At 51.8% G+C, this 12,329-nt stretch overlaps 2 protein-coding genes across 2 annotated transcripts in view; one reads left to right on the top strand and one right to left on the bottom strand.

Moving 5' to 3' along the window:
• Positions 1-10,855, bottom strand: part of ALG14 (ALG14 UDP-N-acetylglucosaminyltransferase subunit) — a 39,922-nt gene extending 29,067 nt beyond the window's left edge. Inside the window, exons 1-2 of the mRNA XM_006266548.4 lie at positions 10,640-10,855; positions 2,944-3,095 (exon numbers count right to left, since the gene is read on the bottom strand). Of these exons, the coding sequence (XP_006266610.1) occupies positions 2,944-3,095; positions 10,640-10,775 (288 nt within the window). The 5' untranslated portion in view covers positions 10,776-10,855. The remainder of the gene's footprint in view (positions 1-2,943; positions 3,096-10,639) is intronic.
• Positions 10,856-10,955: 100 nt separating this feature from the next.
• The window catches only part of TLCD4 (TLC domain containing 4), a 70,284-nt gene continuing 68,910 nt past the window's right edge, over positions 10,956-12,329 (top strand). Inside the window, exon 1 of the mRNA XM_019479075.2 lies at positions 10,956-12,108. The gene's annotated coding sequence lies outside the window, so the exon portion shown is untranslated. The remainder of the gene's footprint in view (positions 12,109-12,329) is intronic.

Here is a 12,329-nt window from a genome sequence, read left to right on the forward strand (position 1 = left end):
CAAGACACTAAATTATTACTGTTCTGATTCACCATAAAATTTTGGTACTGATATCTAATTACCAAACATGAAACACTTCCATTTGCAGCAAGAGCTCCCAAAGTCAGCGATCTGAGTCAAGGAATCTTATGGCCACATAGAACTTATTTGAAAAAGTCTGCAAGTGCTTTAATCGTTAATACCATACTATAGCTATAGAGGTCATTGGTCTTATTATTGACTAGCTCAGTCTTAACTGAGGTCTTGGATTAAGAGCAACCTGTGACTTTCCCTTCATCATCAGAGATGCTCTAATTTTTCATATTACACCAGAAGCTGCACTTTGGCAAGTCCTGTTTTGCCAATTCTGCAAATGTTGAGTAATAACTGTAGTGCTCAGTATTGGGACTTAACACCGTTGAAATCAACAGAAATATCCATGGAGTAGAGTCTGTAAATCTTACTATGCAACTTTACTATTGCACTTACAATAAATAGACCTACTTGCTCAAGGTAATATACTTGCTTATGCACTCTTGAGGACATGGGCAAACATGCTTATAGTGCTTCAAACAAAGTTAAAGTGCTATAAAAACTGAATTAACAGATGACGCACAGAGTTATAGCACTACAAATCAGCCCAACTCATATCAAAATGGTTCCTTGATTCACTGTGACACTTATACTGGGAGGCAGTTGTATGTCCATGTGGCAGTGCACCTTTGGGTGCCTGCCACTTTAAGGGCAGAGTCAGGCAGCAGCCAGGTGCCTGATGGTAGCAGCAATTTTGGGAACCAGGTATAAAGAGGCTGCAGTTTGATGCTGCCAGCCCAGGCAGAAACATCGCCTGGCTGAGCTACAGCAGGAACATCTAGAAGGTAAAAGCAGGAGGCTCTTGGTCCTAGGCATGACCTAAAATTGCACCCTGCCAGGGAAGGGTGGCCTGGTGGGGCTCCTAGTGGCGTGGGAGCCCCCAGGAAATGCCAAGTCAGTTACCACCCCAGTGAAAGGTGGGTCGGGGTGCCTTAACTCCTACCCCCCACAATTTGGGGGTATGAGGGCCAGGCACGGCTGTAGCCGCCTGAGCCCGCGGGGGAGCAAGGCCCTGGAGACTCCTGGTCAGGGATAGCTGTGAAGGCCCTGAGAGGGCAGGGATGTAGGTGGCCCTGCACACAGTAGGGCTGAATGGGAGTAGGCCTGAAGGGCAGTCCCAGGGGCACGTTAAGTAGGGCCAAACTGGGAGTAAGCCTAAAGGGCAGCGCAAGGGCCAGCCCCATGAGTACTTGAGTGAGAGGATGATGAGAAGACCCCAGGGTGGGGCATAATGTAGAGGCCCTAGAGTGGGCATAGGAGGAACCCCACGTGTGGGGAGTAGGCCAAGGTATATTTTCAGAAGCCTGAGGCCATACTTGGGCCTGAGGCCGAATAGGGGGGCTCAGCCAGAGAGTTAGGGGCGAGTCCTAACCCCGGCAAGTCCTCCACTGCAAAGAGGCTGAGTGGGGGTCAAAAGAAAGACCTAGAGGTGGAGCACAATGACCTGCTGCTCCAGGAAGAGTGAGAGTCCCTGTGAGACCCTGGAGCACCAGTCATGGTACGGGTTAAGAATATCACATGGATGCCATCTGCGAGGCATGGGCTCTAGTGTATGTGAAGTTTCGGAGCTGCAGACAGTACCCCCTGGCATTGAGGCAGGAAATGGGTAGCCTCCCACCTGGGTAATATCTTAATCATTTTCCATCAAGGCATGGCAGGCTAGAGAGGTGGACAGTTAGCCCAGAAACATGTGGGTGGGCCAAATTCTAACTGGCCCTGGGAAGGCCCCCTGTTACTGTCTATATGTTACTGAAGTACTACAAATTAAGTGCTTCAAAAAAGGTGGAGTCCATACCCAAAGTTGTTTTATGCCTTTTTGTATATATAGAACCAATCCAATTCCCACCAAAAATCAGGCTTTATATCAGAGTCATGCTGTTATCTATTAATAGTACAATATTATACCTCAAAATATACAAATGTGTTGCAGAGATAAGAAAAATTGGATTTAATCTGGCTCCTGAAGCAGTCAATAAAATTTGACTGGAGATGAACCAGACTATTATCCAGAAAGCAAACCAATTCTTCAATAAATGTTAGAAAAACAGAGAAGCAAGCCTGCACAATATTAAAGTCAGTTTAAAAGCTCAAAGAAAATATAGTACAAAATCCAACACTAATAATAAAATTCAAAACTAAGATATATTTAAAAGAAACAGTATTATCACTTTCCTAGTGTTTTAATAGAAAATACTGCAGATATTTAAAAGAAAAAATATGTATTAACTTTCACTTAGAAGGGCATCAAATTAAAAACCTTATTTCTGCTTCAATATTTTTACTGTTACAAGTAACAGTTATGATTACTTTAACTTTAAAGTAAAAAAGATAAATATTTCTCTTTAAGTGTGGTTACTTGGTGCCACTGATACCATGTTATGCACAGTCATTTTCATTAGACCCTTCTCCTCTATCCTCTGTAGTTATTTTCCCCTACAGTTTTTTGTGTATTTTTCACAGATTACATTTTAAGCAAAATCATAAGAATTGGCAGGAAAATTCACAGGCAAAGTGCAGTACCTGAAACTATTTTTTATTCATTTCTTAAGTGCCTACATTTAAATTTGCAGGCTCTCCCTTCATATAGTGTAGGCAGTTTTGTTCATTCCATTTACTTTTCAGAAATGACATGACAAGAAACATAACAATATATGAACAGCCATCAATGTATAGAAATACAAATGGTTCTGTAAGTAAAGCAAATTTATATTCATGGAGAATTTTAGCTGAATCTGTTTTTCAAATGGATACATTCTCTCTCTTGATACTGTAACCCCTCTCCCCCCCAAACTAATTTCAATAATCCTTTTAAAGGTAACTGGAACTACTATTTTACTGTAGTATCTTCCCAGACTATATTTAACCACTTACCAAGGAATTGGTGAAAGTTTCAGCTCTTTTTTCTTCAAAAGAGCGTATTTTAGCTTCACTCATCTTATCTGACTCAGCAAAAACATAGTGTCTGAGTGAGTATGACTGGGACAGAGAGCTAAGTAACCTCAACATTTCTGTTGTGTGCCCTCCTGAAAAACACAAAACCTGTAGTTAGGGGATGAAATATTCAGCAATTTCTATTTCAAAATAACCTATTAAGGGCATTGCTTCTTCCTTCAGAAAGACTAACTAGTTCAGAGAGGCATGAGCTTTCATAGGTAACATCTGATGAATCTAGGCTGCTTACAGGCATGAAACCCTCCCTCCCAAAACAGCCCTTTCAGCTCAGCCTGCTGCTGCGCTGAGCACAGCACATGCCCAGAAGAGGCATCACATAAGTTTGACCTAGCTCGTCCAACATTTGTATAGATCGGGCGCTTCAGTGGGGCTTTTTAGAGCTTTTGTTTAATAGCTGATTGAATCAGCTTCAGATACAAGTGCCAAAAAGCCCTGCTGAACTGCCTAATCTATACAGATGCTAGGGAGCTGGGTCAAACTAACACGCTTCCTCTTCTGGTAAAGCACTGTTTTATCTTGCTTTATTTTTTTCACATCTGTAAGCAGCCTCTAATGAAGTAGAGTGTTACCTGCGAAAGCTCATACCTCTCTGAATCAGTTAGTCTCCAAGATAGTGGTTCTCAACCTTTTTAGGCTCAAGGCACCCCTCTATACCTTGGAATTGAGCAGCACCCCATTTTGAAAATGGTCATATTTACTCAAATCTAAGATGACCCTGAATTTAAGATGGCCCCAATAATTAGATTCTACATATGGAAAATGTATACTGTGCCCGCCTCCGCTCGACCAGGTGCTCCCGGGCTGCTCTAGCCCGAGTGGCCGTTCTCACTGGCCACGAGCTCATGAGAGGACCCCGGGAGGTGCCTCGGGTGGTGACGGGAGGCCCCCTAACCTCGCCTGCCACGACTTTGAATGTAACCTCAGTGGTGGGGGTCTCCATTAATGCTGCCTCCCGGGGTTGTTGTGCCTTTGGCGGGCACTCACGGGGCTCTGACCTCCCCTACACTCTGGCCAATCGCCACCTGCTGCTGCTGGTCTTCTAGTGGCCTTCCTCAGGCGGCCCTGCCGCGTTTCTGGTCCTGAATCTCCCGGTGGTCCTTATTTTGGGGATCCAAACTACCCAGGCTGGAATCTGCCTAGGGGTCTCACCCGTCCTGATTTCTTGGCCGCCCCTAGCCCGTATGGTCCCGGGGCCTCCGCAACACTACAGCCACGAGCTAGCCCCCAAAAGTAAGCGAATACTAAAACTAAACTTCCAACTACTATATCACGCCTAGCCCAGGCTGTGACCCGGGTGCCTAAGCCCTGACCGATGAGCTCCCCCTGGCTACCGGCCTGTCAGGAGGCTTAAGGCCACCGATTTCTCCGGGTGCCTACTCCCTGAGCTTGTGGCTCCCTCTCTCTGGGAGTCTTGTTCCTGGTGTTCTCTCCCTCGCCGAGTCCACTGCCGGCTCCCTGCCGGCCTGTCTGTCACTTCTCTCGCGGGGTCCGCGCTCGGTTACCTCACCAGTTCCGCCACCCGCACTCCTGCTACGACTGTAGCCAGTTCCTCCTCCCGTCGTGCTGCCGACGTCCTCTTCCTTTTTATCCGCGGCTCCTTTAAGAGCGCACTCCTCACTGCTATAGCCGCAGCTCTCTCCCGCGGCTCCTTTAACGCGGCGGCTCTCTCTGCCGCTGCTGGTGCTGCTATCAGCGCCGCTCTCCCGGCAGCTGCTGCAGTTAACACTGCTGCCTCGGCTGGCCCCATCGGGCTGGATGCATGTGCCCTGCTGGCACAGGTCCCGCTCTCGGGGTTCCCTGCGGGCTTCCCCCGCCTCTCCTCCGGCCCCGCTTCCGGGGCCGCCTTTTATCTCTGCCGGGCGGCGTCTCCTGCCGGCGTCGCCCGGCACCAGCTGTATATAAGCGCGGCTTACAAACCGCGCTGGCGGTCTCGTCGCACGCGTGTCCCTGCTTGTCCTGGCCTCTGCGTGGGGTAAGTAAGTGGTTACTTCCCCCCTGGTCCGGCCCCGGGGTACCCTTCTAACCCTGGCGTCCCTGGGACATATACATTTGTTATAATTTTCCAATTATAGAATCCAATTATCAGAGAATTTGTTCCCCTCCCACCACTACAACAGGAAGAATAGTGGGGGATGGGGGGGGTCAGGTAGTCCCCTTGCTGTCTGCCCCCCTCAGTTCTTCCCCTGGCAGCCTTCCTGACCCCACCCCCCCGGCGCCACCATAACCTTTCCACAGCTTCTGCCCCACTTCCCCATCCCAATCTCTGCCTCTTTCTCCCCCACCCCCCCTTACTGTCAGATGCTGTTTGAACTCTGTTCTCTCCCAAAGCATAGCAAATAGCTCAGCCCTTGCCAGGCCATGCAGCAGTTGTCAGCGCTGATTGGCCAGGCAGACAATGCAGCCATGCCAGAGCTGCTGACTGGCCAAGCAGGAGACAGAATTTCCATGTGCTCTGTTCCTAGGGGTGAACCCAGACCAAGCTGGACCCAAGCTGCACCTAACAAGAAGGTGGGGAAGAAGGGGGCAGAATGTGGGGGTGCACCACTCTTTTCAAAAGTCTAGATCCTCCATACAGAAGATGTGATGTGATTGTTCTTGCCCAATGAAGGCAGGGCGAGAAGCAGTTGGTTCCCTGACAGATGTCCATCTAAGCCAGCGGTTGTCAACCAGGGGTACTTGGGAAGGCCCCAGGGAGTAAACGGCAGTGATGTGGAGAAGCAGAGATGCTTTCAGTTTAGCCACTGGCACTCCTGGTTTTGCCACCAGTGTTTCTGGTTTTGCTGCTGTGCTGGCCCCCCCGGCCACTTGTCGATAGGCTGCTGGCCCCTCCCCCGCCACTCATTGGCCGGCTGGGGGACTCCCTGCTTCTCGACCAGCTACCAGGGTACACCAACCAAAAAAAGGTTGAGTCCAAAGATTTCACCGATGTTAAGGCTGGAAAGGACCTCAAAGATCATCAAGTCCAGCCCCCTGCCTGAGGGGCAGGAAGTCAGCTGGGGACAAAGGATTCCAGCAAGATAAGTATCCAAATGCTTCTTGAATGAGTCTAGAGTAGGTGCCTGCACCACTTCTGGAGGGAGTCCATTCTGGGTTTTGGGGGCTCGGACAGTAAAGAAATTTTTCCTTATGTCCAGCCTAAAATGGTTTTGGAGGAGTTTATGACCATTGGTCCTTGTTTTCCCTGGGGGGCTCTGGTGAACAGACATTCTCTCAGATCCTGATGAATGCCCCTTATATACTTATAGGCAGCCACCAGGTCCCCCTTGAGCCTGCGCTTTTCCAGGCTGAAGAGTCCCATGGCTCTCAGCCTCTCTTCATAAGGCCTATTTTCTTGCCCTCTGATCATGCATGTTGCTCTCCTCTGGACTCTCTCAAGCTTCTTGACATCCTTCTTGAATTGAGGAGCCCAGAACTGGATGCAATACTCCAGCTGTGGCCTCACTAAGGCCGAGTACAGTGGGAGGATGACATCCTGAGATTTACCTGAGAAGCATCTATGGATGCAAGCCAGAGTATTGTTTGCTTTGCCAGCCGCGACATTGCATTGGTGGCTCATGTTCATCTTGTGGTCAATCGTGACCCCCAAGTCTTTCAGTCATGGTGCTAGCAAGTGTAGCACTGCCGAGTCTATAAGAATGCTGCAGGTTTTTTCTCCCGAGGTGGAGTACCTTACATTTATCTATATTGAATGTCATCAGGTTAGTATCCGCCCACTTACCAAGTTTATCCAGGTCAGCCTGGATCATTAGCCTGTCCTCCCGTGTGGACGCTATGCCCCAAAGTTTAGTGTCATCGGCAAACTTAGCCAGTGCACTTCAGACACCAATGTCCACATCACTGATAAAGATGTTAAAAAGAACCACCTGGTTGAAAACCCCTGGTCTAAGCTGTAGCCTTGATCCTGACCATGGAAGAAGGATGGACTAGAGCAGTTTTTTCAACCTATGGGTCGTGACCCAAAAGTGGGTCACAAGAATATATGGAAGTGGCATGAATAAACTTTAAAAATGGATTCTCTTTTAAAGGAGAAAAATATGTGAAACCATGGTTTTTCCCTTGCATGCTGGCAGAGTTCCAGCCTGCAAGGGGTGCTTGGGCTCCCCTGCACTGGAGGGCTGTGGATAGGTTACCATATTTCCAGTTCCATAAAAAAGGACACCTGTCAGGCGAAAACCTTGCTCCCCACTCACAGCCCCCTGGCTCTGCCACTCCCAACCTGCAGACCCTGTCCTTGCTGTTGCCCCTCACTCCTGACCCACAGACCCCTGGCCCTGCTGAGGCCCCTCCCCACCCAGGCTATGCTGGTGCCCCTCAGTCCTAACCCACAGCCCCCCAATTCCTGCCGATGCTCCTCAATCACAACCCACAGACCCTTACCCCCACTCTGGGCCATGCTGGTGCCCCTCACTCCTGACCTGCATCCCCCTGATCCTCCCAACCCTGCCTGAGGGGCCACCTGCCCCCATCCTGCATGATGACTTATTTGTGTGGGCAGCAGCAGAGTGAGTCCAGCCCTGGCACAGGTAGGAGGGAAGAGAGGATGCCTATGGCATCCCCTGGTCTGGGCTGAGGCTCCCACACTGTGCCAGGTCATCAGGGAGCTACTTGGCCACATCTCCTGCACCCTAGCAGCTACTTGGCCACACCTCCTGCACCCTAGCAGCATCTCCCTGCTAGCCTGGCCCTGCCACCAGCCCAGCCTGTCCACGTAGCTCCTTGATGACCTCAAAGGGCCCTGCCAACTCCTTTCCCCGCTGCTGAGGCACTGGGCTGCCTCCCACCCTCCCTGTCCTGCCGTAGCCCCAGCGCTAGCAAGTACCCACCCCCCTCACACATCCATCCCCTTCACCCACCCCTGCTCCCCTCACCCCCACAGCCCTCCGGACAGTCCCCAAGCCCTGGCCATCCAACTCTCGCTCTCCAGACTTACCTGCACCAAGCTGCCAGAGCTGCTCCCACCACCCTGCTGCCTCCAATCACCCTCCCCCTGCTCCTGCCAGTGCAGCAGAACAAAATCCTGGACATTAGTTCATATTTCAAAAAACACCTGAACAGAGGTTAGAGGGTCCAAAAAGAGGACATGGCTGGGAAAATCCAGATTTATGGTAACCCTACCTAAGAGCAGTAGGATCAGGAGTGAGGGGCAGTGGCTTGGAACTGGCCACTGATGTTTACAAATGGGTTTTGGTCCAAAAAAGGTTGAGAACCAGTGGACTAGACAGTGTCCTGACACCCCTTCTTGCCTTCTCTTGACAAATAAAAAGCCCAAGGGCTCATAGCAGGCTGGAGAAGAGTGGAGTAAAGAGCACCAGCCCTTTCAGCTCCTCTCAGATTCCTGTGCTTGCCCCTGCATCTCCTTCTGGGCTTGCTGCCCCAGAAGCCCCTGCTCCATGTGCTGTGAACCCCACACAGCCTCACATCTGCAGGCCGTGCCGGAGCCATGAGGTCACAGGGTAGTTCAGGAGCTACAGGACAGGCAGGGATTTCCGTGGACGCTGCCTTTTAACAGACCAGCTGCCGCGCTGGGGCAGACTCAGGCAAGTGACTGAGAGTGGGGTGTTTCTCACGCTCTGCCCCCTGGTCCCCTCTTTCTCTCTCAGTTCCCCGCTCCCCACGCACCAGCGTTGCCAGGGCTTAAATATGAAATTATCATATTGGAAGTTCAAAATTATCCTATTTGCTAAAAAACTGCCATACACTGAAAAAAAAATGTGCAAATAAGCATGCAAATAAGTCTTTTTTAAATTTACTTTACAGGCAGTCCTCAGACTTATAACACACTTGGTTCCTGAAAACTGTGTCTTAAGTCGAAATGTCATAACTTGGAACTAATTTTCCCACAGGAACAGTGTTATAAATGGGGGATTGGTTTCTTTATGATGCTGTATACAACTGCATCCAGCTGGTAAGTCTGTTGTGGTGGAAGGGGGGGAGGGGGCAGATCAATGCCCCCACGGTGAGGGAGGGAGGGGCAGGGGCTAGGTCAGAGGTGGGGTGCAGGATGGAGCTGCAACTTGTCTGGGGGGGGGCAGGGCTCCTGCTGCTGTGCGCTGCTGATCTGGGAAGCTGCTCATCGGGTGGCTCCCACCACTGCTCCTGCTGCTCCCCTGGATAGGCATGGTGCGGGGGGGGGGGGGGGGGGTGTACCACTGAGTCTGTGCGGGGTGGGCAAGGCTGCACCAGGCTGCAGTACTGGGCTGTGGTACCGGGCTGCACTCCAGGTGTGTGACGGGGGATATGCGGGAGCTACAGCAAAGTGGGTAGCTGTACCCCCCATAGCCTCCACTATGGGGGGTACTGTCTGCCCCATCCCAAAGGCACACCTCCCTCTCCCTCAAGCCCTCCTGCCACTTGCCCAGCTGGGCCAGGGTGGGCATGGGACGGAGCCGCTACTTATCTGTAGGGTGCGAGGGGTGGCTCCTGCTGCTGTGCACCGCTCCATCCTGTGCCTGCCCTTCCCCAGCTGGGCAAGTGGCAGCACGGCCTAGTCCCAACTCCCAGCGCTGCTGGCACCCACCGAGAGTGCACCAGGTGCAGCCACGCCCACCCCACCCCACACAGATCTGGGGGCACATGCCCCTCCTGGACAAGTGGTGGGAGCAGCTGGATGAGCTGCCAGATGAGCAGCTCCAGACCAGTGGCAGGAGCCCCCTCCCCCACACCGGACAAGCTACAGCACTGCCCCTTCTGCCCCTCATCCAGGCTGGGCAGTGCTTGCCCCAGTCCCTGTCCTTGCCCCTCCCTCCCTCATCATGGGGGCATTGATCTGTCCCCCACCGTGCGCCTTCCTTCCTCCCTCCCCTTCCACCATAACAGACTTACTAGCTGGACGCAGCAGTATCTGGCATCAAAGTCCAAACCTGCGTCAGAATCTCGAAACAGGGTGTTAATTTCTAAAGGTCACAAGTGCTGTTTGTCGAAAAGTCGTAAGTCGAGGACTGCCTGTATACTGCTCACTGCAGGACACCAGAGAGACCTGGGTCATCAAAGTTGAAGCATTTATTTTGAGGCAAGCAGTCATAAGAAAGTAAAAAGCAATCCCAAAAGTTAGCTGAGACTCCCTGAGAGTGACTTGGGTTTTATATATGCTGCATCAATTAGCTGCCTCCAAAATTATCATACATTTGGGTAAATGCAATCTCTTTTATTATACCAACTAACTAGTTGGAAAATTTGTTTTCTGCCAGCTTCCGGGTACAAACACTTCATCACGCAGAGGGAGAGTCTCCAGTCTAGGGTCAGGACAATTTTCCTAACTAGTTAGTTGGTCTAATAAAAGAGATCACTCACATTTCCCCAAAGGACCTTGCCTGCCTGTGTCCTTAGCTAGCACTACCACCAGTGCCCAGGTACATTTTGGATGATGTCACTCCTATTGATGGTGCATCGCACACGGATTGAAGCAATGGCACAAACATCGTCCCCCTGGCAACGCTGCTGCGCGGCAATAGGGGCTGGGGCGCCCAGCATGCACCGCGACGAGGCGCTAACCTGCCGCAGGCACCTGCTCCCTGCCTGCCCACACTTCCCAGCGTGCCCCGGGGCGCGCTGCACCATGGGAGTTGTAGTTCGCGGCGCCAAGGCCGCTCGATGCCTGTTTCCCTCCGCCACTCACCAGAGCCAGCCACGACCAGGAGGCTGACGGGGGCTGTGAGCCGCCTGCGCCGGCCCGCGGCGGTCTGCCTGGTGAGCCGAAGCAGGAGCAGCAGGAGGAGGAGGAGGAAGGCGGCGGCGTCCAGGGAGGACACCATGCAGGGGGCGCGGGGCCCGGGCGCTGCCCAGCTGGCGGTGGTGACGGGTTATGCGGAAACGACGGCGGCCGGAGCGGCTCACACTTCTGCAGGCGTTTCCTCGCGGGGTAGGGCCCGGCAGCTCGGTGCTCCCTCCTCCGCGGGCGGGCGAGCGGCGCCACACAAGTGAGCAGCGGTCGCCACGTGTCGGGGGGGGCGGGCCCGAGCTGTGCCTGCTCGTGGGGGCCTTGCCCTGCGCTGCGCTGGGAGCAGCGGCGGTAGCCACCGGTCTGCAGCTACGGAGCCCGGCGGGGGCCGCCGTCCCGTTCCGCCCTGCCCTGCCTCGCCTCGCCCCCGGGGCGCTTGGTGAAGGGTCAGCGGTCCCTCCTGGCCGGGCCGTGCTCTGCTCGGGATTTCGCATCTCTCCTGGCAGCGGGTCGAAGGGAGTTTCGATGACATGGGGAGAGGGCAGGGCTGGACACAGGCACGAGCAAACCGGGTGGGCGCCCAGAGCCCGGACAGAAGGGGGGCCCGAAAATGTTAATTTTTTCCCCATTGTTTGATGATTATTATCATTATCTCTGGCAAAGGGAGGCCTGATACTAAACACTTGCCCAGGGCTGCCAGGAGTGTAGGTATGGTGCTGGGAGAGGGGCCTGGCAGGCTCCACCAGTGGTTGGTGACCAAGGGCAGCGCAGTTTCACTGGCCCATAGAAACGTTTCAGGATGGCACAGACACATTCTCAGCTCCATCAGTGGGAGCCTCTGGCTTCCTCGCCCCCAGCAACATGCCTTGCTAACAGTACTGCAGGGGCTTGTTTTATGCATCTTCTTTAGTATGAATTTAGGTACTGGGAGGGGTGAATGCCTGCAGAAGTCCACCCCTCATCCTCTTCAAATGTCATGTTGTGGGCCAGGCCCTTTTGACCACCAAAAAAATCCTGAATTTGCCAGTCAGCCCTTCTCTTTGGTGGAGTTTTCCTCCTGTTCATTCCTTACAAATCTGAGCTGGTTTTGCTTCCTGTTCCTGTTGGCCTTAGAAGCTGAATGAACCCTTTCTCTTCCTTTTTTAATGAAGAAGAACTCGTGCCTGCCATGGATTCCAGTTGTGGGTGCGCAGTTTACAAATCTAATCTATGCCATCTGGATGCTAGTCTTCATTCGGAAATAAGATGCATTGGTCTGACTCGTGATAATTAAATTGTTTCCCTTTTACCACCCATGCAATCTCTTGTCTTGCAGCATGGCCACGGGGAATAGGAAACTAAGAAAACAATGTTAGCAGAAGCGCATATGTTTTCTACTACCCAACTTGAATGTATGGTGAAAAAACTGTCTGCCTGTTTGGAGCTGGGTAATCTAAAGTTACTTCTTTAGATAATATTTATAATTGGGGGAGAAGGGACTCTCAGATTTATTACTCATTACTAAAGGCTCTTTAATGGGGGTAAGAAATTGGGGCCTTGCTTCAAAAATTTGTAGGTGATGCACAAACTAAAAAAATCCAGCTTGCTCATACAGCTTTGATTATGTAAACCTAAAAGGTGTAGGAAAGTTGGAGAAGAATTGTTGATT

Source organism: Alligator mississippiensis, chromosome 5, assembly GCF_030867095.1.
Source record: "Alligator mississippiensis isolate rAllMis1 chromosome 5, rAllMis1, whole genome shotgun sequence".
Classification (NCBI taxonomy): domain Eukaryota; kingdom Metazoa; phylum Chordata; order Crocodylia; family Alligatoridae; genus Alligator; species Alligator mississippiensis.